At 45.3% G+C, this 27,235-nt stretch overlaps 2 protein-coding genes across 2 annotated transcripts in view; one reads left to right on the forward strand and one right to left on the reverse strand.

The window, feature by feature from the left end:
* DNAAF6 (dynein axonemal assembly factor 6) overlaps positions 1–20,992 on the reverse strand; it is a 53,762-nt gene extending 32,770 nt beyond the window's left edge. Inside the window, exons 1-3 of the mRNA XM_083159064.1 lie at positions 20,531–20,992; positions 18,368–18,480; positions 1,427–1,502 (exon numbers count right to left, since the gene is read on the reverse strand). Of these exons, the coding sequence (XP_083015190.1) occupies positions 1,427–1,502; positions 18,368–18,466 (175 nt within the window). The 5' untranslated portion in view covers positions 18,467–18,480; positions 20,531–20,992. The remainder of the gene's footprint in view (positions 1–1,426; positions 1,503–18,367; positions 18,481–20,530) is intronic.
* Positions 20,993–21,234: 242 nt separating this feature from the next.
* Positions 21,235–27,235, forward strand: part of NUP62CL (nucleoporin 62 C-terminal like) — a 42,715-nt gene continuing 36,714 nt past the window's right edge. The window contains exon 1 of the mRNA XM_083160712.1: positions 21,235–21,265. Coding sequence (XP_083016838.1) covers positions 21,250–21,265 — 16 coding nt within the window. The 5' untranslated portion in view covers positions 21,235–21,249. The remainder of the gene's footprint in view (positions 21,266–27,235) is intronic.

Genomic DNA, 27,235 nt, shown 5'->3' on the forward strand with positions numbered 1-27,235 from the left:
CACTAACTCTGTTGAGTCCCCGAGGCAGATGGCAAACCCCTGCAGAGCTAGGCTTCGCCTGTGGCCGCCACGTCCAAAGGAGCAGGTTAAGGCCCGCTCCGACCCCAATGCAGCTAGGTCTTAGGTATTGACAAGGGGTAAACGATCGCCAAGGGGTAGCCCAAGAGGAGAAACTGACTACCGGGCCTAACTGGGAAATGACCCCTGACTGCCGGCACCTGGCCAAAACGGGATTGCGACCTAGTCGCAGACACAACTAGACAGAGAGGAGTCCCCAGCTAGACACGCCACAGGGACGGCGACTCCCCAAAACAGGGATCTGGAGGAAGGGGACAATTCCTGCCTAAAATACTCTAATAAAGACAAGAATGGGAGAAAGATCCTGGAGGGAAAAAGGGGTACAAAAACAGATGGAAGATAACAATAAGCCCACGGAGGGGCAAAGCCACGGAGGGCCATGGGACAAGGAAAGATGAGACCAGGGCTCCACTGGAGCACTTATGTGACCCACGGGAAGATGGAGGCTGTGGGCCAGACGCAGGCTCAGGCCGAAGCAGGACCCCGATAGGAAACTCCACGGAAGGCTGGGAAAGAAGGAATCACTGGAGGCAGATCTGCAAGGACCAGGACAAGAAGCCAAGGGGACCGGAAAATAAACAAGCTAAATGTTGCAGGGCAAAGAGCTATAAGCGGCGTCCGCGCCGCCTGACTGACGTCTGGCAATGCCCGACGCCCAGTCTCAGAGTGAGGTTTGGGACGCTGCCTGGCAACGTCCCCAGCCGCGTCACTCAGTGCCGCATCCGCCGTCCGTCCGGGCGCAGTGAATCCCGGACGGCGGCGTGCAACAGTAGGCATTACGGTGTGCGGTAGGTATAATGTATAATGGGCATTACGGTGTGCATTATAATGTGAAGTGGGCATTATGGTGTGTGGCATAATGTATAATATTCATTTTGGTTAAACAGTGTATATTGATTTAAGTAGTCTGTCATTGTTTGGGGGGTGATCTGTGAGGCCTACTGGGTAACTGTTTCTATGTCACTGTGTGGCCTTTAGCCAGCCAACCTAAGCGTGAGAGGACAACGAGCATGGGAGGACAATGACCATTCCTGCGGTAACCAATGTGTGATCATGCAGGTTGAAAAATAAGGTGTAAGGTAATTGTTTTTCTGCTAGACCACACCCCTTATAATTAGGTCACACTTTATAATTAGGCCACAGCCCTTGAGCATGTAAAGGATTTCAAGTTGTGTGCGCACCAGCAGACACTTCACGGTGCCTGGCGAAACAATTCAAGTATTACTCCTTTTGGGCACGCACAGCTGTCGGCACTGACATTACTGTTCTGTTGTTCTATCATTTTCATGGGTTGGTAACTAGTATAATATAATTTACAATGTAGATAAAACATGTCAGTAGTACTTACAGGTGCTAAATTCCTGTTCTGGCTTTTTTAACGGTCTAATGTCACCAGGACCAAGTAACGCAGGAGAGGTAAGTCCCTAAAAGAAGTAAACATCACACAATAATATCAAATGTTGATACATACATTGGAAAGTAGTTTTCATACCTATCTTATATTACCTTTCAATCCTATAATATTGTATACTGTATGATAATATTGTGGTTCAAGAATACTTAATGACAGATATACTAAAAACAATGCTATCTTTCTGTCCTAAGTACAGCCACAACCATGTCAGGGTATTAAGGCTTTCCTTGTAGTAAGCACCTAATAAGTTGTGCTTAATATCAATGAGAAATTAAAGACACTAATGAAAAAACAAACAAACAGGGATCCTGTGTATTTATATGTGAAATGGATTTTCGTCCAGAAAAATAGATTTAGAAGAACAGGGGAATTTTTTTTTTGTGGAATATTAAAACAAGATACAGGTTGAGTATCCCGTATCCGAATATCCGTTATCGAAATTATTCCGAAAACCATACATTCCAGAAAGTGCACAAAATATTTTATTTTTTTGCTAAAAACTTACTGGGGACATCTGTAACAGCACTACTGAGGTAATGATATGTAACTGGCACGGGATACGGTCGTTTTATCGAATGACATTAGGTCGAATGTCATTTGGTCGACCCCACTAGGTCGAATGTGTAAAAAGGTCGACATGGGTTTATGTCGAACTTCCGACTATGTCGACTGCCATTAGGTCGACTGGGGTTTGGTCGAATTGCTCTTTTTGGGTTTTTTTTGGTGCCGACATGTGCCGACAGGCGGTGGTTCATGCCCTACCATCCACTAGGGCATGGAGGAGGTTATTAAAGCTGTGGCGAGCGAAGCGAGCCACCGTGCCCGAAGCATTGCGAGCGATGCGAGGGTCCGATTCACTATGTCAACAGTGTCCATGTCGACACTGTTGACATTTCGGCCAAAAAAACCCCAAAAAGAGCAATTCGACCTAACCCCAGTCGACCTAATGGCAGTCGACATAGTCGGAAGTTCGACATAAACCCATGTCGACCTTTTTACACATTCGACCTAGTGGGGTCGACCAAATGACATTCGACCTAATGTCATTCGATAAAACGAACCGTATCCAACTGGCACTATATACTGTATGTGCAAGACAATGATTGCTTGGCATTTACATTCAATGCCTGAGATTGTACACAAACTTTGTTTCATGTTTTGAAACCTTGTTTAATGCACAAATAAAATATATTTGTGTTTATTTCATGTGTTTGATGTATATGTACAACATAAATGCAAGATACATCAATGAAAATAGGATTTTGGGTACCTACCGGTAAATCCTTTTTTCGTAGTCCATATGGGATACTGGGCTCACTACTATGGGATAGAGTTCCTCCGCAGGAGAGACAGGCACATCAAAACTTTCAGTGTGGGTGCACTGGTTCCTCCCCTCTATCTCCCTCCACTAGTCAGTTAATGAAAAACTGTGCCGAAAGAGAGCTATGTGTGGAGGTATGTGAACAAATAACGTGGTGAGATTCTCACAGCACACCCAAACCAAACACAAAAAATAAGAAAAGAGGTGAATCATAACAACTTCTGATGTCACCAATAACTGTTAAAGAAAGTCATAATTGACCACAAACCCTAACATTGTAAGGAACAATGTTACAGCAGGAATGCCGCACAGAGGCGGGCTCCCAGTATCCCATATGGACTACGAGAAAAGGATTTACCGGTAGGTACCCAAAATCCTATTTTCTCTACCGTCCAATGGGATACTGGGTTCACTACTATGGGGAGGTCCCAAAGCTACCAGAACGGGCAGGTATGTGCGGAGTCTGCTGTAGAATCGCTTGTCCGAACTGGGAATCCTCCCAGGCCAGGGTGTCAAGTCTGTAATATCTTACAAATGTGTGATGACCCGACTATGTTGCGGCCCTGCAAAGCTGCAGGGCCAAGACCCCACGGGCAGCCGCCCAAGAAGTCCCTACTGATCTGGTTGAATGAGCCTTCAATGATGGTGGAAGGGTAAACCCGCGTTTGCATATGCCTGTTGGATCATACAGCATATCCAACATGCTATAGTCCGCGGAGAGCCCTTCCTCTGCGCGTCGTAAAGCACAAAGAGACTATCCGTCTTTCCGATTCTAGCCGTGCGCTTGACATACACTCAGAGTGTGAACCACATCCAAGAAAGGAGGTACATCCGGATGTGCCGAGCTTGAAGGGGACATAATAGGTTGGTTGAGGTGGAACGCCGACACAACCTTCGGTAGGAATTGTGGTCTCGCCCTGAGTTCTGCCCGATCCTCATGAAACACCAGGTAAGTGCTCTTACATGACAATGCTCCAAGCTCAGATACCCGCCTGGCTCATGCTAAGGCCAGCAGTCTTCCATGTCAGATGTTATAAATCCGACTCCTCCAACGGATCAAACCAAGAGGACTGCAGAACCACGTCCAAGTCCCAAGGTGCAGTGGGCGGTACAAAAGGGGGCTGAATCATCAGGACCCCTTGTAGAAAAGTCTGTACCTCAGGCAAGGTAGCCAGCTTCTTTTGAAAGAAGACGGACAGAGCCGAAATCTGGACCATTAAGGAACCCAAACGGAGTCCCAGTTCCAAACCAGCCAGAAGAAATCTCAACAAACTGTCCAGATGAAACACCGCTGGTGGTAAACTTTTCTGCTCGCACCAGGCCACATACTTTCGCCATCTTTGATGGTAGTGGGAAACTGTAACTGGCTTTCTGGCTTTTGTCATGGTGGTAATGACCGAAGGATGTAGTCCTTTGTGGCCTAAGATCTGCTGCTCAGCCTCCAGGCCGTTAAACGCAGCCACGGTAAGTCCTGATAGACGAACTGTCCTTGGAGGAGGTCTTTTCTTAGAGGTAGACGCCACAGGTCTTCCACTTGCATGGCCTGAATGTCCCCATACCAGGCCCTTCGAGGCCAATCTGATGCCACAAGGATGGCTTCTGCTCTTTGATGCCGAATCCGCTTTAGCACCCGCGCCAGTAATGGGAGCAGTGGAAACAGGTACACCAGCCCACAATCCCATGAACAAGTCAGGGCATCCACAGCTACTGTCCCTGGATCCCTGGTCCGAGCACAGTACCTGTCTACCTTGTGATTCAGCCATGAGGTCGATCTGAGGGAGCCCCCACAGATCCACAATGGCACTGAACACTTGTGGGTGTAACCCCCACTCCCCAGGGTGGAGGTCGTGACGACTTAGGAAGTCCGCCTCCCAGTTGTCGACTCCCGGTATGAAGATCGCCGACAGGGCCTTCACATGGTGCTCTGCCCAGGAGAAGATCTTGGTCGTTTCTCTCATGCAAGGCATGCTCTTCGTCCCTCCTTGGCGGTTGATATATGCAATCGTGATTGCATTGTCCGACTGGACTTGCACCGTTCTGCCCTGTGACATTGGAGCCGCCTGCAACAGAGCATAGTAAATTGCCCTCAATTCCAGCTTGTTCATGTGCAACCTGGACTCCAATTGAGACCATCTGCCCTGGAGACGGACTCCCTGTATCACGGCTCCCCAACCTCGTAGATTGGCATCTGTGGTCCCCAGAAGCCAATCCTGGACCTGGAAGCACCGACCGGCCAAGAGATTGGGCAAAGCGAGCCACCACTGCAGAGAAAGCTTGGTCTATGTTGACAGAGAAATCTTTCTGTGCATTTGCAGAAGGGACCCCGACCACTTTCAGCTGGAATGTTCTGGAGTGAAATCGGGCATATTGTATAGCTTTGAACAAAGCCACCATTTTGCCCAACAATTGGAGGCGAAAGTGTACTGGGACTTCCCTGATCAGTTGCTGGATTGCTGTGGCCTTTTCCACCGGCAGGAACACCTTCTGTTCCATCGTGTCCAGAATCATGCCCAGGAACACCATTCTTTGGCTCGGGATCAACGAGGATTTTGTCAAATTCAATATCCACCCGTGGTCTCTCAGAAGCTGCATGGTGAGATTGATTGCACTTCTCAAGTCCTCTTCCGATCCTGCCTTGATCAGCAGGTCGTCTAGGTAAGGTATTACATTTACCCTTTGAAAAGAAATGGGGTTTGAGACCGCGCTCGCTAAAAAGGCATGCAACAGGTGTAATTAAAACATTTATTTTTAGGGAAAATCACATATAAAACTGTATAATAAAATATCAATAAAAGAAATTGGAATTATCACAGATAAATATAGAGAGCAGGGATATTCACCCTCAGTCCGGTTAGGGAAGTGTCCTGTATCCGTTCCTATGTTGCCTCCAGGTAAGCGTCCTGTATAAGGATATCGATTATGGGGATGTTGGTTGGGAGAAGTTGCTATCTCCAAACCAGGGAGCTCCTGATGTTGGGAGGTGCTCTGCCTGGTGGGCTTGATGTTGTTGCCACTTGGGTTCCTTATGGAGGATGTTAATCTACTAACCAGGGAGCTCCTGTTGGTACGAGGTGCTCTACCTGGTGGGCTTGGTGTTGTTGCCACTTGAATTCCTTGTAGGGAGGATGTCTATCTCCTGACCAGGGAGCTCCTGATGGTGCGAGGTGCTCTACCTGGTGGGCTTGATGGTATTGCCGCTTAGTTCCTGAAAGGAAGGAGGTTCTGGAGGCTGGTCCTGTTACAGGGTATTGGGTGCGTGGGATGTCTGCAAAGTAAGGGTATCCCTGCTCCCCTTCACCAACGCGTTTCGCTGTAAGCTTTTTCAAGGTGATAACTATGATGTTCACTGTCAGGGTTATATACCCTCAATGGGAGGGGAAACAATTTGCACCTGTTGCATGTTAATTGGGAGACTGATGTTATTAGACCATTATCTATTGCTGAGAATAGGAGACAAAACTAAATTTTCCTATACCTTCTAATTTGTAAAACGAGTGCTATAAAGCGTAGAAAAATAAGAAAATACATACATTTCTATACAGGTCCGTTTCCGGATATCCGTTTTACAAATTAGAAGGTATAGGAAAATTTACTTTTGTCTCCTATTCTCAGCAATATACAAAGCAATAGATAATGGTCTAATAACAGCAGTCTCCCAATTAACATGCACCATCAGGAGCTCCCTGGTCAGGAGATAGACATCCTCCCTACAAGGAATTCAAGTGGCAACAACACCAAGCCCACCAGGTAGAGCACCTCGTACCAACAGGAGCTCCCTGGTTAGGAGATTAACATCCTCCTCCATAAGGAACCCAAGTGGCAACAACATCAAGCCCACCAGGTAGAGCACCTCCCAACATCAGGAGCTTCCTGGTTTGGAGATAGCAACTTCTCCCAACCAACATCCCCATAATCGATATCCTTATACAGGACGCTTACCTGGAGGCAACATAGGAACGGATACAGGACACTTCCCTACCCGGACTGAGGGTGAATATCCCTGCTCTCTATATTTATCTGTGATAATTCCAATTTCTTTTATTGATATTTTATTATACAGTTTTATATGTGATTTTCCCTAAAAATAAATGTTTTAATTACACCTGTTTGCGGCAAATGTGCTGGCTGTAAAAACCTTACCAGACTAACGACCAAAGGCACTGACAGCTGGACTTCTAGCACCACTAAAGAGACATTCAAACTCTCACAACATCTGTCATGTGAAACCAAAGGGGTTGTCTACCTTCTGAGATGCCCCTGTGGTTTGGAATATGTGGGGAGGACAATCAGACCCCTTAAAAACAGACTTTATGAACATATCCGAAACATTAAAATTGGTTACAGAAAACACAGCTTTTCATTACACTTTCTTGAATCCCATGGTTCAAATCCGAAAGGTCTTACATTCCAGGCCATAGAATCACCCAATATAAACTGGAGGGGGGGAGATCATGTGGAATCATTGAACAGAAGAGAGTTATACTGGATTTTTACTCTAAAAACCCTACAACCAAATGGCCTGAATATCGATTTTCACAATGGACACCTAGGTTAATTACTGCTGATTCCCTGTATCAGACCCGTTCAGCATATACCCTGGTCCTCATGAAATACTTAGCAAAGACAGTCTTTCACTCTAGCAGTGATTGACAGACACACCCACTCACGATGACGTCACTACGCACCTGAGTGAATACTGAATCCACCTATCAAAACTTTGGAGGCGTGACCCACTGCCCTATTTAACCCACTCCATGTATGTACTATTGTATCCTTGAAAAAGGCCGTCAGCGGCCGAAACGCGTTGGACATAGACACAGACACTTGGACACATCACCATCTTCAAGTCTCCTCCATAGCAGGAGTCGAGACCACACAGCTCCGGCTGACTCTGACACTCCGGGCGCAAGCTTAACAGCTGAACCCGGAAGTGACGGAAGACGCCGTAGAGCGGTGTGTCACCACTGCCGCCCGCCCGCACAAGTCTGCAGACAGATCTCCGTCGAGGGACCGCAAGAGACCAGGTATCGGGTAAGAGTGTAGTGTATCACCGGGTGGTTTGGGACGCCAACACCCGGCGACACTCACCCTCTCACCTTGACCTCACGTACTGACTGCTTTCACCGGACACTGTTTTCAGTGACTAATGCTCCATATCCCCTGCATCTCCCCGCGGATAGTGACAGCCTGAGCAGACTAACCCCAACTACTCTGCTATACTGCACGGCTCGAACACTGCCTCCCACCCGCCACCCACCCAATTCCCTGTGAGATATAATCACAGGTGCTATACCCTGTACCACTCCCACAGCAATATCTCAGCCCTCCCTTGCCATCCAGCCTGCTATTATCACCACCAAAAGCAGCTCCTGGGTGGTTACACGGTGACTTATTGCATATTTTATTACACCTTGTATACCAATAAACCTCTTAAAGGAACATTACGTTTCTTTTCCTTTCTTTGCATATATCTGCCGCTTACACCACTGGGTAACATAAGAGGTGAGCGCTAGGCTACCCACCTGCGATCATATTGTATTTCTGGGAGTCTGGACCACTCCAGCCCAGCAGCCCCCTCGCCACAAGAGGTAATCAGCGCGAGCACTCACCCCCTTCTCAACTGTACTTTCAGTCCAACTGTGCTCAGCAGCTCTTTACCACATACATGGGTATTCTTGACATAAGGGATTCCAGGGTTCAAAGGGCAGAAATAGAAGCAATCAATATCGACAATATAGGTAAAACTATACCACCATCTGACTTTTGTAGCAATTACAGACACCTTGAAAAATTAATACAGAAAGAGACAAAAATATGGTGGGACAGACATTTCCTGAATTGGTACTTAGCACATGACATAGTCCCAAAAGGCCTACGCATTAAGAAAAAGTCGACACACTATTCTGACGACCTACAATTCCAACAAAAATGGGACAATCTTTTACACACATGTTCTCTAGAATTAATTAAATTACTGGTTGAGCGACATGACCATGACTTATCAAATCTGACACAACAAATTGAGGACACCCACACACTAATTAAACCTTTCACTAAGGAACCAGGTTATGGCGACATAGAGAAAATCTCTGAAACTCGACTGACTAAACAAGAGAATGACATCATAACCATCAAGGTAAAGAAAATACATAGAGACCTCAAACCAAAAACTACTAAATCTCCACTAAAACCTAAAAATCCACAGAACGTGGGACACATACTTAACAAACGTAAAACCCTTTTACAAAGGACTCAGGCATTCAAGACTAACAAACCGGCTCTGTACAAAAATACTGGATTGACATACCAACAACACATGTCTTTGGTACATAGCACAAATACAGAACACATATCGGACCAGAACAATCAGAACATTGAACTTGATTCAGAACAGTCCTCTGACACCATCTCCAACACATCTTTCTCAATTCATGAAATTGAGGAAGAATACAACTATAACGACCTTGCCAGACTCTCCTTTGATCAAGGTTGGGTCACTACACAAAGACATTACGACACAGACCTCAACACAGCCACAGCAGTGACAACTGCACAGATCACAACAACCTCAGATATCAATACAACAAACATAGTCTCCACCAACAATACAGCAGAAAACTCATGGGCGGACAATTTTTTAGATACAGAGGCAGGCCGAAAGGCTTGCCTCCCAACCACAATCACTTGCAACTTGAGCAAAAAAAGACACATAGACCTAGAAGAGGATGTAGAGGAGGGGACACCAAAAAAACCAAAGAAACAAACAGAATCACTCAAGACACACTAACAACAGGACCACCACAAACCCAAATATTTAACCTCAGTGACATCACACTCTCCAAAGACCAAGAATCATTGTTATCCAAAGGTCTGAAATTCGCTCCTACAAAAAAACCCGATAAATTCATCACATACTGCGATCTACAGTCATTTACACGTAAATTATGCTTGAAAAAATACTTTATGTCAAGCCCTATCATCCGAAATAACCAAGACACCCCTCCCAAATATCAACATACCAGCCTTAGACCTAAATCTACATTCAATCCTGTTCACGTCAAAAGCCACCACATAAAGACATTTGAGACTCTGGTTACTGCAGATCTGGACAAACTCACCATCAAACATGGCAAACATCACCCACATAACAACATCACCAATAAGGAAATTAAAGCATTGAAAGAACTAGAAACCAACAACAACCTCATTATCAAACCAGCGGATAAAGGGGGTGGGATTGTAGTCCTCAATCAGACAGATTACATCCAGGAATCCTTGAGATTACTGGGGGACACTAACACATATAGGATATTACCAGGGGACCCCACCTCTGACTTCAACAAAAAACTGGACACTCTACTACAAAATGGCGCAGACACGGGCATTCTTAATAAATCAGAACACAGTTATCTCAAAACTCAACACCCAAAAATACCTGTTTTTTATTACTTACCTAAAATACATAAAGACATACATAACCCACCTGGCAGACCCATCATATCCGGCATTGACTCCATCTCCTCCAATCTGGCACAATACACAGACACCTTCTTACAAAACATAGTCAAAAGCCTCCCATCTCACCTCAAAGACACCACTGATATAATTAACATCCTGCAGACAATAGAATGGCAAGACGATTACTGGTTGGCAACCAGTGACGTCACCTCTCTCTACACTATCATCAAACACAATGACGGAATACAGAGCACCCGACACTTTCTGGAACAGACACAACAATTAGAAAAAGAACAGATACAGTTCATTATAGACTCCATCAATTTCATCCTACACCATAATTACACCTGGTTTAACGGCACCTTCTATCTTCAGACGACCGGGACCGCCATGGGATCAAAAGTGGCGCCCAGCTATGCGAATCTGTTCATGGGGAAGTGGGAGGAGGACTATATTTGGGGTGACCGTAGCTGGGCGTCAAATTTGATCCTATGGCGGCGTTACATTGATGATTGCATATTCATCTGGAAAGGCACCAAAGACTCACTGACATCCTTCATGAACTATCTTAACTGTAATGATAGGAACATACAATTCACCACACAAATAAGTAAACAATCAGTACAATTCCTCGACCTCGAAATCTTTATCGAATCCGGCACAATACATACTAAAACCTACCGTAAAAATGTAGATGTCAACAGTTTTATACTGTACACTAGTGGACACCATAGGCCCTGGTTAGATGGGATACCCAAAGGGCAGTTCCGCCGCATTAAGCGGAACTGCTCTAGAACACAAGACTTTGAGACACAAGCACATCAACTGAGGGATCAGTTCCTAGAGAAAAAATATACCAATGACATAGTTGACTTAGCATATAAGGAGGTAGAAAACATGGACAGAAGTGAGACACTGACAACCAAACCACCAGGAGTACAGACAGAACAACAAGAAATCACATTTATTACACAATACAATCAGTCCTCTAGACAACTCAGAAATATTTTACAAAAACATTGGCATATTCTGGGACAGGACCATCAGTTACAGACATACCTGACAGACAAACCTAGACTAGTCTTTAGGAAAGCCCCGGATTTGAGGCAAAAACTGGTTAAAAACCACATCAAACCAAAAGAACTCATACAAACAAGATTGACAGACAGTAAGGGATTCTATTTTTGCGGCAAATGTGCTGGCTGTAAAAACCTTACCAGACTAACGACCAAAGGCACTGACAGCTGGACTTCTAGCACCACTAAAGAGACATTCAAACTCTCACAACATCTGTCATGTGAAACCAAAGGGGTTGTCTACCTTCTGAGATGCCCCTGTGGTTTGGAATATGTGGGGAGGACAATCAGACCCCTTAAAAACAGACTTTATGAACATATCCGAAACATTAAAATTGGTTACAGAAAACACAGCGTTTCATTACACTTTCTTGAATCCCATGGTTCAAATCCGAAAGGTCTTACATTCCAGGCCATAGAATCACCCAATATCAACTGGAGGGGGGGAGATCATGTGGAATCATTGAACAGAAGAGAGTTATACTGGATTTTTACTCTAAAAACCCTACAACCAAATGACCTGAATATCGATTTTCACAATGGACACCTAGGTTAATTACTGCTGATTCCCTGTATCAGACCCGTTCAGCATATACCCTGGTCCTCATGAAATACTTAGCAAAGACAGTCTTTCACTCTAGCAGTGATTGACAGACACACCCACTCACGATGACGTCACTACGCACCTGAGTGAATACTGAATCCACCTATCAAAACTTTGGAGGCGTGACCCACTGCCCTATTTAACCCACTCCATGTATGTACTATTGTATCCTTGAAAAAGGCCGTCAGCGGCCGAAACGCGTTGGACATAGACACAGACACTTGGACACATCACCATCTTCAAGTCTCCTCCATAGCAGGAGTCGAGACCACACAGCTCCGGCTGACTCTGACACTCCGGGCGCAAGCTTAACAGCTGAACCCGGAAGTGACGGAAGACGCCGTAGAGCGGTGTGTCACCACTGCCGCCCGCCCGCACAAGTCTGCAGACAGATCTCCGTCGAGGGACCGCAAGAGACCAGGTATCGGGTAAGAGTGTAGTGTATCACCGGGTGGTTTGGGACGCCAACACCCGGCGACACTCACCCTCTCACCTTGACCTCACGTACTGACTGCTTTCACCGGACACTGTTTTCAGTGACTAATGCTCCATATCCCCTGCATCTCCCCGCGGATAGTGACAGCCTGAGCAGACTAACCCCAACTACTCTGCTATACTGCACGGCTCGAACACTGCCTCCCACCCGCCACCCACCCAATTCCCTGTGAGATATAATCACAGGTGCTATACCCTGTACCACTCCCACAGCAATATCTCAGCCCTCCCTTGCCATCCAGCCTGCTATTATCACCACCAAAAGCAGCTCCTGGGTGGTTACACGGTGACTTATTGCATATTTTATTACACCTTGTATACCAATAAACCTCTTAAAGGAACATTACGTTTCTTTTCCTTTCTTTGCATATATCTGCCGCTTACACCACTGGGTAACATAAGAGGTGAGCGCTAGGCTACCCACCTGCGATCATATTGTATTTCTGGGAGTCTGGACCACTCCAGCCCAGCAGCCCCCTCGCCACAAGAGGTAATCAGCGCGAGCACTCACCCCCTTCTCAACTACACCTGTTGCATGCCTTTTTAGCGAGCGTGGTCTCAAACCCCTTTTCTTTCCAGTAACCACTTCTCTTGGGCCAGACTTCCCAAGTCCTGAGACCGCAGCTCCAGCAAAACAACTTTACTCAGGCGCCCCTTGGGCCACTTCTGGTGACCCTCCCACTTTTTCCACATTTACCCTTTGAAGCCTGAGAAGGGACATAATTTCTGCCATTACCTTCGTAAAAATGCACGGGCCGTAGACAGCCCGAAGGGTAGCAAAAAAAAAAAAAAGGAGAAATTCCAGCACCAGTACCTTTTATTATTTAGATTCTCCTCCCCCAGTTATTTTAAAAAAATAGGGAGATCAAGTCTTCCCTAAAGTTAGTCTAGGGGGTGCTACCCACTACTTAAAGTTAGACCTAAACACCCACGAAGAAAAATAAGTATCTTACAGGGTGCACTGAGAATCAATTATTTTCATCAAATTTAACTTTTATTTTTGTTAAGTATAAAAAGTCTCTTATCAGAAGGAGACTATATAACCTTGTCTCAGAGGGAAATATTTAAAAGATAGATAAGTGTGATAAAGAATGAAAAAAAAATGTGTACAATAAATTTAAAATGAGAAGAAAAGGATGAGTGTGTGTGTGTCAGCTTATTTCACAATTCTTGGCTTCAATTTGCCTTTATTATAAATTGCAACTTTCTGCTGCTAGTATGTTGCAATTTAGCTAGCAGTTATATAACCACAGGGATTTTTAGGGTTTAGTAATTATTAAAGAGGCTTTCACTGTTGCAATTCTTATATGCTTGGAATTGCTCTTATTATATGCATGTCTTTTAATATATCACAGTGTCAGTGTCCCTCTGCAAACAGTGCTAAGATGTTCAAATTTTATGTTCTTATATATTTTCAGACAGACTGGATGAGAGTTTGAGTCAGCTAAGTTGCACTACATAGGGAATAGGTTAGCAAGCAATCCGGAGGGGTGCGGCAAGGTGGTGGGGACCCGGGGCGATTGTAAAGGGACACGCGCGCTTCTAGTCCTCGCGTCCCCTTGCGGCAGCTAGCGGGGGATGGTGAATGGCGACTCTTCCGCCATCCCCTGCAAAGATGTCTCCCCTGCAAAGATGTCAGGCACGAGGCATCCCACACGTGGCTGAAGTGTGACAGTCGGGCTCCCAACTCGAGAATGTCTCGTGGTGGGAGGACCCCGTCATGCAGCGGGCTTGGCAGCTGCTGCGGCAGTTGTACGGTCCTGGTGGCCTGAGGTTTTAGCCTTCCTAAATTTGCCTCTTGTGCCTTTGTTGGCATTGGAGGCACCTCTGGCCTTGGGGTGGAACTTGGACCCACGAAAGGACTGCTGGGAAGGTAGTCTTTGTCCCGGAGCCCACAAATATAAGTAGGTCTCCACTGACTTATATTTGCGAGCGAAGAAAAAAATCATTTGATGGTTGCCGACTATCAAATGATTTTTCCTGCTGCGGGCACACGCAAGGGTATGTGTTTTCATAACACATCCCCTCGCATGGTTGTTAGGGGATGCATCAGGGGTCGGCGGGGCGGGCACTCAGGGACTCGGTAAGCTGCGATCTTCACAGCTTACCGAGTCAACCAGAATCAGACCCTTAGTCTGGTAAATCAAATTATATTGACATATAAAGGGAGTTCAAGAAAAAGCCCCTCGATAGTGATTGAACACTAAGCAATTCTGTAAGCAGAATAACACAGTATAATTAATGTTTCAACACTTATTTACATGAAAAAATGCGTGGGAGCACTCATCGGCAGCAGCATAGAGAGCACACACCAGACAACGTGATTTACTTTTTTGTACACTTACTTACTGGTGATCTACCGGCTTCTCCCCCTGTGCCAAATATTCCCCTCCCAGTGCAATACACCTGTCAGGACCTGGGTTTCCTGTGAATCCAACTGGGTGCCAGGAGACTGGAAGCTAGCTAGGCGAATGTAAGTCTTGCGCATAAGTGAGACAGAAGAATGGCCTGACGCTAGTTCAAGTAGTTTTGAAGAGTTGCACTGCAGCTGGAGAGAGACCAAGAAGCCAGACTGGATTTGAAGACAAGGACTAGATCCGGAAGACTCAATCTGGACACTGGACAGAACTTGATTAGGAATACTGGAACCAAGAAGCTTAACCAGGACACTGGACTGGACATGAAGAATAACAGAAGAAGACTGGAGCCGGAATACTTAACCAGGACACTGGACTGGATTTAAAGAATAATAGTGAAGCCAGAAGAATTAACCAGGACGCTGGACCGGACTTGAAGAATAATACTGGAGCTGGGAGAATTAACCAAAATGCTAGACCGGACTTGGAAGAATTCTAGAAAAAAATATATACAGCTTGGCTGAATAGAAGCTCAGAATGCAGATCCTTCCTAGGGAAAGTCAAATGAAGAACTGGCGTCTGTCTGGGGGCTGGAGACCTGTTTTAAGCCTCCTACACTGCACTGATTAGTGGGGAGTGAGATTGGATGATTCCTATTGGCAGGCTTTGGGAAAATGGGGCGCCTGCAGACTCCACCGATCCGAAGGAGAGCAGAGGACACGCCCGAGGGCTTGGCGCGCTATCCACCGGACAGACCACTGCCCTAAAGAAAGGAAGACCACGGCGGATAGTCCAAACAGGTAAGCGATGCAGCCGCGGCCCCTTACACATTATGCCACACAGAATGAGCAAAAATTCACATTAAGACACACCGTATGAGAAAAAATTCACAATATGCTACACGGTATGATGCAAAATTTACATTATGCCACACTGAATGACGCAAAATTCGGTTATGTGGTGGGAGGGGGAAAGCGTCTCTATACAAGTGTTAGTTTATCCCAGTTGCTGACTATTAACCCTTTGAGTGCCAACTTCCTATCTAAGGTAAACATTACAGGTCATTGTGATGAATAAAAATGTTTGGCGATTTTTACACCTATTTTGTCAGATGCATTCAAAGGGTTAAATTTTCCACTGCTCAATTGGCCATTGGTGCTAAGAAAAAGGCAGCTCCCAGTTAGTGCTTGGAGATATCACCCTCTCCCGCTCAACCTCTGCCTCTTCCTTTCACTGTCACCTACTGCCTTTCTCTTTCACCCTTTCTTGTCACCCACTGTCTTTTCAGCCCCCACCATCTCTCACCATCACTTCTTTCTCCGGTCACCCTCTCCCAGTTGCATTTGCCTTTCCCAGTCATCATCAATGTCAACCACTGTCTCTTCCTACCGTCTCAAACTCCCTGGCATCCCCAACTTGTCATCCACTGCCTCTCCATCTCCCAATACATCCCACTGTACCTCTCTAAGGGGGTTATTCTAGTCCATTCTTTCTGACAAAATCCTTCTTAGATTGACAAAACCATGTGCACTGCGGGTGGGGCAGATGTAACTTGTGCAGAGAGAATTAGATTTGGGTGGGGTTTTTCTTCAAAGTGAGATCTATATTGAAGTGTAAAATCATGCAGTCAATATTTTCCCTGCACAGAAACAAAATAACTCACCCAAATCTAATTCTCTCTGCACATGTTACATCTGCCCCCCTGCAGTGCACATGGTTTTGTCCATCTAAGAAGGATTTTGTCAGAAAGAATGAACTAGAATAAACCCCTAAGTGGTCACCCTGTCCCAGGAATTTCCTTGTTATAAGGCAATGGACACTTTTTAGGCATGAGCGCTGAAAGGTGTGCACATTAAACACTTCTTCCCCTGTCCTGGTGTCCCTCCTTCATCTTTTTTCTGGATCCGACCCGGTTATTGTAGGATGGTGCTACTGGTGTAGTCACTAGGTATATAATTTAAAAATAATAAAATGGCTCTTACATTATTGTCTTCTACCTCAAAGGGCCAGATATTGTGTTCGAGTACGTTAGCCGTCCGGGATGCCAGCCGAACTGGGACATTATATTAAAAGGGAAATCATTTACAAGGCATCCCGCCAAACTCAGACACAATTACATCTTGCCCAAAGTGTGACAATTCATCACAATGTACCTTTTGGATGATGTATCGTAGAATTGTGTCTGTCACATTTAGGACTTTAAATATTATTAACAATATGTTTAAGTTGCATAATGAACAGTAATAAAAAAATTCACATACGATGTTCCTCCGCAGTTGAAAATGGTCATATGCTTAAATACTAGCCAACCTCTTACTAAGGTATGTATATGTAGATGTTATAATGCTCACTCTCTCTTTCCATTTGGGGGATGTAGGGATATACTCTGCGCCTCATAATATTTAAGGGGCAAGTGTAAGGGGGTCTACTACTGTTTGCACTAAAAAATCGGGTGCGATGCGACCGACGAGATGCCCGCGATTTCCCATAGGGAACAATGTTAAATGTCTCAATTGACCCAATTTTACTGTTCAATGCCTCAATTGACCCGATTTTTCCATAGGAAACAATGTTAAATGGGCCACAGAGGCCAAATAGGCACCCTGAAGTGTATAATGGCCACCCGAATTGTTAGCGCCACCCCACGATCAACGTCAACCCGAAGCGTGGCGAGCGCAGCGAGCCCGCGAGGGGCGGCGGTACGCGTCCTACGACCTTTTCATACCCCCACTATCCACGTCGGCGTGGAGTTGAGAATAGAAAGTGTGGCGAGCGCAGCGAGCCACCGAGCCCAAAGCGTGGCGAGCGGACGCGGACAGCTGTAAAGCCCGCGAGGGGACGCGGATACCTGTGAAGGTATCCGCGTCAGCTCACCACGCTTCGGGCTCGGTGGCTCGCCACACTTTCTATTCTCAACTCCACGCCGACGTGGATAGTGGGGGTATGAAAAGGTCGGAGGACGCGTAACGCCGCCCCTCGCGGGCTCGCTGCGCTCGCCACGCTTCGGGTTGACGTTGATCGTGGGGTGGCGTTAACAATTCGGGTGGCCATTATACACTTCAGGGTGCCTATTTGGCCTCTGTGGCCCATTTAACATTGTTTCCTATGGAAAAATTGGGTCAATTGAGGCATTGAACAGAAAAATCGGGTCAATTGAGACATTTAACATTGTTCCCTATGGGAAATCTCGGGCATCTCGTCGGTCGCATCGCACCCGATTTTTTAGTGCATTCAATGCCCGAGATGGCCGCCCTTCTAAGTAAAGAGTACCCCGACAATTTCTCCCTCTATGGGTGTCCACGACACCCATAGAGGGAGAATAAAACAGTGTGTGGCGAGCACAGCGAGCCCGCAAGGGGGTGCGATCCACGGCCCCCCTTGTCGGGAATTTGGCGTCTGTATTTCGACCGTTTAGTACTGAATCCCTGCTATAGGTGTCCGGCTCTATTTGAGATAACAGCTTCAATTATTGGCCGACAGCCTCCATGACCATTACCTTGGGCCAACACTACAGAATTCAGTTTTTTTTCCCCATCAACTTCCTATACCAGCCCATATACATACTTGAATATCTTCCTCCTCTTCTGCTGCAGAGCTGTTAAGAAGTGCACACAATGCTTCAATAGATGGTGCAGGAGAAAATGTATCCATACTGTGTTCCATGTCCAACCTACAGTCTAGGTTTAAAAACATATCAAATAAAATATATATAAAGTAATAGAATAATGGTATGATCAAGTCGCAAAAAGCTCATATTGGTCCTTATTCAGATCTGATTGCAGTACAAATTTGTTTGGAAAAAGGGCAAAACCATGTGCACTGCAGGTGGGGCAGATGTAACATGTGCAGAGAGATTTAAATTTGGGTGGGGTGTGTTGAAGCTGAAATCTAAATTGCAGAGTAAAAATAATACAGCCAGTATTTACCCTGCACAGAAACAAAATAACTCACACAAATCTAAGTCGCTCTGCCCCACCTGCAGTCGATATGGTTTTGCCTATTTACAAACAAATTTGTACTGCGATCAGATCTGAATAAAGGCCTTTGTGTGGAACAGACTCTGAGAAATGTGTAGCATATATTTACAACATATGTCCTATTCTCTAATTATAAAGTATAAGATTATTTACACATGCTTCACTATTCAAAACATATCAAATAAAATATATATAAAGTAATAGAATAATGGTATGATCAAGTCGCAAAAAGCTCATATTGGTCCTTATTCAGATCTGATTGCAGTACAAATTTGTTTGGAAAAAGGGCAAAACCATGTGCACTGCAGGTGGGGCAGATGTAACATGTGCAGAGAGATTTAAATTTGGGTGGGGTGTGTTGAAGCTGAAATCTAAATTGCAGAGTAAAAATAATACAGCCAGTATTTACCCTGCACAGAAACAAAATAACTCACACAAATCTAAGTCGCTCTGCCCCACCTGCAGTCGATATGGTTTTGCCTATTTACAAACAAATTTGTACTGCGATCAGATCTGAATAAAGGCCTTTGTGTGGAACAGACTCTGAGAAATGTGTAGCATATATTTACAACATATGTCCTATTCTCTAATTATAAAGTATAAGATTATTTACACATGCTTCACTATTCAAAACATATCAAATAAAATATATATAAAGTAATAGAATAATGGTATGATCAAGTCGCAAAAAGCTCATATTGGTCCTTATTCAGATCTGATTGCAGTACAAATTTGTTTGGAAAAAGGGCAAAACCATGTGCACTGCAGGTGGGGCAGATGTAACATGTGCAGAGAGATTTAAATTTGGGTGGGGTGTGTTGAAGCTGAAATCTAAATTGCAGAGTAAAAATAATACAGCCAGTATTTACCCTGCACAGAAACAAAATAACTCACACAAATCTAAGTCGCTCTGCCCCACCTGCAGTCGATATGGTTTTGCCTATTTACAAACAAATTTGTACTGCGATCAGATCTGAATAAAGGCCTTTGTGTGGAACAGACTCTGAGAAATGTGTAGCATATATTTACAACATATGTCCTATTCTCTAATTATAAAGTATAAGATTATTTACACATGCTTCACTATTCACACGGCTTTCTGATAAGGCTGGACATATGCTAATTTATTCCTATAATTTGCATGCAACTCTGAATCAGACCCAAAATGCCTTACATCTGCACAGGGAAACGACACCCATAGAGGGAGAAAAAAATAGTGTGCCGAGCATAGCGAGCGTATTATGTTCCACTGAGCTTGGATGTACATACCAATATGGCTATGACTACTTTTTTACAGCTGGATCATTGGTATATTGGTATATCCTCAGATAACTTTTCCAATGGGTCGGCCACTGGTGGTCGAGACCTGAAACAGGTCTACATAGATGAAAGGTTTACATAAGCAGGTAGACAATTGCTAGGTTGACGTGGCTTTTTTTCATTTTTTTGTGAGCTGACGGGTGGTATTTATCAGTGCACCGATACGGTGTCCATGTTGACATTCGGGACAAAAGAAAGTGAAAAACCTGTGTCTTACTTTTGACTGTCAACCTAGCAATTGTTGATCTAATGCTTGTGTCGACCCAATGACCCATACCCCTATAGAATCCTTGATTCATAATATTACATGAAATTTGAAATTCAAAAGACTGTCCACTCCTTCATGTAGCTACAGAATGACTAAACAGCCCATTGTTACAGTGATATATGTATTCAGTATTTCTCTTAGTACAATACAAGGTACAGTCACCTGGAAGACGTCTGAGAAGTTGAAGACACGGCTTCTTCTTTCATTCTAACTTTCCACACAAACACCTGTTGCCCTGGTAACGTGGGTCCTCCAGTCATCCGCTAGCTAGCAGCGGACACATTACATTACAGAGACAATGTGAGCTCTCTCACAGCACAAAGGTCGGTAACGTCTGATTATCCTGCTATACAGTATCAGAATGTATTTATTAAAATATTCGCAGGCGTTAACAAGGACACCTAAACTGCACTGAATAGGGGCCTTGAGGTGCGTTCCGTAGACGAGATTACGTAATGACGCCGTGTGAAGTTTATCGCCGGTACGCGGGAGTAGGACCTGCGGTGAAATTGGTAGGTGTGATCTCATCTCGTTTGACTCGTGTGCTCCGATTGTTATATTACACGGTAGTATTAACTGAGGACATGGGTGTGGCGCCTGTCTTGCGGGCCTGTATCTGGGACAATGCTTACTGGAGATGTGATACGTGAGGCCGCGCACAGCACGCTGCACGTATGGCGGTTAATATGGAGTTGAGAGGTGACATGTAGGTGATGTTTTGCTTGTGGCTATAATACTTCATAACATAAGAAAAAGCGTTTGTAAGGGAGGTGTTATTAGATGAAGCTAACTGGTATTTGCTGTGATATGATACATATCACAGCAAATACCAGTTAGCTTCATCTAATAACACCTCCCTCGGCTATCCTATCCCCTCCAACATGATACATTCCATAGGTACAAAATGGGCTCTGCTCCTAGTCTAGCTTCTTAATGTAGGATTGCCATCACCTGTGGTAAAACACCCTTTCTTATCAATTAACTAGTTCCAACACAGGTGATGGCAATCATGGTATGCGGTTGTTAGGTGGACACATCAAAGTTCGACATGCATTGGGTTGACTACTGAAGGATGACATGGCTTAGGTCAATACATGCATTAGGTTGACAATGGCTTTTTATTTTTGAGCTGACAGGTGCTTTTTCATGCCCTACCATTTACTAGGGAGTGGAATAGAATAGTGCCAATTGTAGTGAAGCACCGTGCCCAAAGCATGGCGAGTGCACACAGTATGCATTGACTGTGTCCATGTTGACATTCTGGCCAAAAAAGTGAAAAACCCATGTTGACATTTTGTTTGTCGACTTTAGACAAGTCAACGTATTTCATGTGGTCGCCCAAAGCCATGTTGACCATCAGTGATTGTCTTAATGCATGTCGACCTAATGACCCATACCCAGTCATACACATAGTAAAATAAGGTAACTTCTGGATCTGTTATTTCTCTTCCGTCCAGTCCGGTGACACAGCTTCACCTTGGGATGTAGTAGGGTCCGCAGGAGCCAGGCACCTATAGCTGAAGCTTTTCCCTTGACTGCAGGCTCCTCCCCTTCTGCATTCCCAGCATGCTCCAGTTCGTTTTAGGTGCCCACAGGAGTGGGTGCTTGGCTGACAGGCTGCTGCTGCAGCCGGCTTTTTTTCTTGATTTTTCACTAGTTAGTGAGGGTTTTTTATTGTTTTATTAACTTAGTGTTTTTTTCCAGTGTGTGGTTTCTGACAGAAGCACAGCACACTAAGAGCGCAGCAGAGGCTGATAGAAGCGTGTCCTATCAGCGCTCTGTGTACAGGGGTGTCTGTCTGCACTCACTGCACAGCGCTTAACCCTAGCTTTGCTGGGGGTTGCCTGGGCCCTGGGAGCGATCTGGAACCGGCTCCTTACAGAAGGGGATCGTGGGGGAAGGACCTCCTGCGATGGCGCCCGCCATCTTGAAAGGGTTTACAGTCTGAAATCCCTCCGGGGAAGTGAAGACTGTTACAGGTGTCCAGCGCAAGTGATCCCAGGAAGAAGGGGAGGCACTAGGAGGTGAGGAGACTGCACTGGGGGAACGGCTGAAGGGGGTAAAGGCGCCAAACAAGGTTTCCTACCCTGCTGAAGCAGGGACTTGGTCCCTTCCTCTATGTGTGCGGGCGCCACTTTCTCCACACAGTGTGAGCTGAAAACTGGCTTTGAAACGCTGCTGCACACAGTCTGACGTCTCCTGGAAGCGCTGCCCCTGCTGAGACTTGGAAAGTCACAGAACACAGCCAACAGACAGATAAGTGCCACTGTTTACACTGCTGGGTACTTTTGCTCGACATATTGCACTGTGAGTTAGTCATGGCTGACACGTGTGATGATGATGCTGTTGCTGTGGGGGGGGGGGGGGGGGAGCGCTGGACATGTCTTTAAACTGCACTATTTGCGGGGTTAATTACTCATGTGAACAGATGGACCAAGGGGTGGCCTGCCCTGCTTGTAAGTCTGTGCCTGGGGGGTCACTTGCTCAAGAGGCTGAGCGCGAGCCAGCGTGGGCTGTGTCTTTGGGAAGGTCTATGAATGCCCTGGTAGAGGCATTAAATAGGCAGAGGAATAGTTTGAGGTCTCCTGGTCCCAGTTCTTCCTCCCAGTGTTCAGTGGGGTCCATTGCCCCTGCGCAAGGGGACCCCATGTTGTTGCGGGTTGTTCAGGACACCGCTCAGGGGGTGCAAAAAATGAATGCACTCATGGAAAAGTTTGCTAGAACTCCTGATAGTCCTTCCTCTAGGCAGCCGATTGCTGCACCATCTTTGCTGGCTGATTCAGATGATGATGATGATGGTGTGTGTGCAGATGATTGTGCTGATCATAGGGAAGAGGCTGATGTCTCGGTTCCTGGCATTGAGGATCTTATACAGGCTGTTAGACAGGCTTTAGACTTGTCTGAAGAGGATAGAGTGCAGGCTCAGTGCATTTTTAAAAGGATGCGCAGAGAAGCTGTTACATTCCCCTCAGACCCCGGTATGGTCTCTTTGTTAGGAGAGGCTTGGAAAGCACCTGACAAAAAGGTGTCTATGTCCAAGAGATATGCAAACATGTATCCCATGCCGGAAGAGCATGTTAAATTGTGGGAGAAAGTCCCATTAGTGGCTGCCCCGGTGGCGAGGTTGTCCAAGGTAACAGCGTTGCCAGTACAGGGTTCGGCTGCATTTAAGGACCCGTGGATAAAGTGGAAGGTTGCCTGAAAGCAGTATTTGAGGGAGTGGGATTCACGCTCCGCCCCATTATTGCCTCTGCTTGGGTAGCAAAAGCTATGATTAAGTGGGCTGAGGCCCTGGGAGATCAGCTGCGGCCTGACTCTGAGGCCTTTCTCCTTGCAGAAAAACTCAGGTGTGCTGCTGAGTACATCTCTGAGGCTGGGGAGGAGGGCGCTAAAATGGCGTCCAAGGTTTCCGCCACTTCTGTGTCAGCCAGGCGTGCTCTTTGGCTAAAAGCTTGGGAGGCTGACAGTGATTCCAAGAAGGCCCTGGAAACCCTTGTTTAACCCCTTCCTGACAGAGCCCTTTTTTTCAAATCTGACATGTCTCACTTAAGTGGGGATAACTTTTTTTTGCTTTTATTTATCCCAGTGATTTTGAGATTGTTTTTTCGTGACACATTGTACTTCAAATTAGTGGTAAATTTGGGTCGATACAGTCTGTGTTTTTTTGTGAAAAAATACCAAAATGTCGTAAAAAAATGGAAAATTTAGCAATTTGCAAAATGTTAAATTTTCTGCTTGTGAGACAAATAATCATACCACTCAAAATAGTTAATAACTAACATAGACCATATGTCTACTTTATGTTGACATCATTATTTCAACTTCCTTTTAATTTTTTTGGACACTAGGAGGCTTACAATATGAATAGCAAATTCTCAAATTTTCAAGAAAATTTCAAACACTGATTTTTTTTAGGGTTCAGTTCTGATGTGACTTTGAGGGACTTGTATGTGAGACACCCCCATAAATGATACCATTTCAAAAACTGCACCCCTCACAGTATTCAAAACAGCATTTTGGAAGTTTGTTAACCCTTTAGGTGTTTCACAGGAATTAAAACAAAGTGTAGGTGAAATTTCAAAATTTCATTTTTTTTGCAGATTTGCAATTTTAATACATTTTTCTAAGGAACACAGTACATTTTACTAGAGAAATGTGACTAAAAATTGATTCCCCCAATTCTTTTGTTTTCATAAATATCCTATATGTGGCCCTAGTGTGCACGTTGACCAAACCACAGGCTTCATAATAGAAGGAGCACCTACTTGATTTTGGAGCCTCCTTTTTATGAGATTATTTTTTAGGCACCATGTAGGTTTCTAGGCACCATAAGATGCTAAAAGTTAGGAACCCCCCCACAAGTGACCCCATTTTGCAAACTACACCCCTCAGGGAATTCATCTAGGGGTATAGTGTACATTTCAAACCCCCAGGGGTTTCACCAATTTTGATACAACTGGGCAGTGAAAATGAAAAATTACATTTTTTTACACAAAAATGCAGTTCTGGCTCAAAATTTTTCATTTTCATAAGGTATGAAGGAGAAAAAGCACCCCAAAATCTGTGCCCCAATTTCTCCCGAGTATGGCAATGCCTCATATGTGACCAAAAAATACCAGTTGGGTGCATGGCAGGACTCAGAAGGGAAGGAGTGATTTTTGGATTTTGCAGCTCAGATTCTGGTGGAATGTTGGTGGGTGCTATGTGGCATTAGCAAGACCCCCGAAGCACGGTGAAATGATGAACCTAATAATCCATAGATGTGTGGTATATTTTAAAACACTCCTTTATACATAGGCCGGGTTTGTCGGGGCAAGTTTCACAGTGGAAAATAGTTTCCTTTCTTATTCCCTTTTTATAGCAAACTTTGCACCTTTTTTGTGTCCTGCCCTTTCTTGCAGTGGAGGGGATTTCGTTCGGAAAATGCTGCCCTGGTACAATACGGGGGCCAGTACTAGAAGTACTGGGGCCCTCTGCCTGCTGGTTCCCAAATACTAGGCCCTTTATGACTTCCTCTTGAAAGTGCATAAATGTCCCCCTCTGGCCGGTAGAACGGAATAGCACGTAAGCGTTATACAGTGCCATCTGGATGATATACACGGCCAGCTTCTTGTACCAGATTTTTGTTTTCCGCAGGGCACTGTACGGCTTCAGTACCTGATCTGAAAGATCCACTCCGCCCATGTACCTATTGTAATCCAGGATACAATTAGGTTTTGAGGTGTGGGTACTGGTACCTCGTACAGGGACGGAGGTGGTACTGTCTCCGTGAATTGTTGTCAGTATAAGGACATCCCTCTTGTCCTTATATTTGACCAACAACATATTTTCGGTGCATATTCCCCTGCTTTCACCCCTTCTCATGACGGGCAATGTGCGTTTTTGGGAGGCCTCTTTGGTTCTTGCGCACAGTACCGCAAGCTGCTGTACCTCTTGAACCAAGGGCCTTAAACAGGGGGATGCTAGTGTAAAAGTTATCCACATAGAGGTGATAACCTTTATCCAGGAAGGGGTGCACTAAATCCCAGACCATTTTTCCACTAACACCTACGAGGGAGGGGGGGCATTCTGGCGGTTCAATTCTTGAATCCTTCCCTTCATATACCCTAAACCTGTGGGTGTACCCTGAGGTGCTTTTACACAGCTTATACATTTTTATGCCATACCTTGCCCTCTTACTGGGAAGGTACTGGCGGAATTTAACCCTTCCTTTAAAATGTATAAGGGACTCGTCTATGCAAATGAATTTATCTGGGATGTACATCTCTTCAAATTTGGCACTGAAATGATCAATGACCGGCCTGACTTTGAATAGCCGGTCAAAGGTGGGATCATCTCTGGGTGGGCACTGTGCATTATCGTTGTAATGCAAAAATTTAAGGATCGTCTCAAATCGAGCCCGGGGCATGGCCATACGGTAAAATGGGGTGCTGTACAGAACATCTGTACTCCAATATTGCCTAATTTCTGGCTTTTTTACTATGCCCATATGAAACACCAGACCCCAAAACGTCATCATCTCTACTGCATCTACAGGGGTCCACCTAGCAAATGATGACGTGGGGTTTTGAGCAATAAACTGCTGGGCATATAAATTAGTTTGGTCCACCATTAAATTTATAAAATCATCAGAGAAAAATAATTTGAAAAAGTCAATTTCTCTGAGACCTGTGGAATCAAATTGGATTCCTGGCATGGCCAAAAACTCAGGAACCTGGGGCTCAAAATTGTCTGGTGGTGGGGTCCATACGAGATCAATTATTGGGGGGGGGGGGGGTCTCAGCTGCTCTACGGGGGCGTCTTTGAGGGGGTCCCTCATCACCAGAGGAGGAAGAGGAGCTTAAGGCGAATCCTTCAAATTCCCCGCTTGCATCACTGGCTGTGTAGCAAGCATGGGGATGACATTTGGGATGCCATTTTTATTTTTGTGTTACTGGTAGTGAAATGTTTCAACACGTGTATAGTGTAGGGGGGGTACAAACTTTATTTCCTCTACCTTCCCCCATGGCAGCCATTACTATGGGTTCCTCCCTTCTGGGTAGTCCTTCGGAAAAGAAAAAAAGACACCAGCCCCTATAAGAAGGCTCCACCTCCCTGCTCCGGTGTCTTTTTTTCTTTTCCGGGTAGTTGGAAGGGCTTACCCTGTGAAGTGCTGCCTGGATACCGCTGCTCAGGTGTGAGGACTTTGCTGCAGCTGGTGGGGTCCGGTCCCAGAGTTTGTGCCGCATGCAAACCCAGAAAGGGGTAAGCTGAGTCGGCGGCATCCTCAGGAGTGCACTATCAAGCGGCGCGGGATAGCGTTTGCAGTGTAACTCCTGGCCTGTGTTAATCTCCGTAGAGAACAGGCGGGTGTCAGGTGGTGCGCGA

Source organism: Crinia signifera, chromosome 9 (assembly GCF_055691185.1).
Source record: "Crinia signifera chromosome 9, ASM5569118v1, whole genome shotgun sequence".
Classification (NCBI taxonomy): Eukaryota; Metazoa; Chordata; class Amphibia; order Anura; family Myobatrachidae; genus Crinia; species Crinia signifera.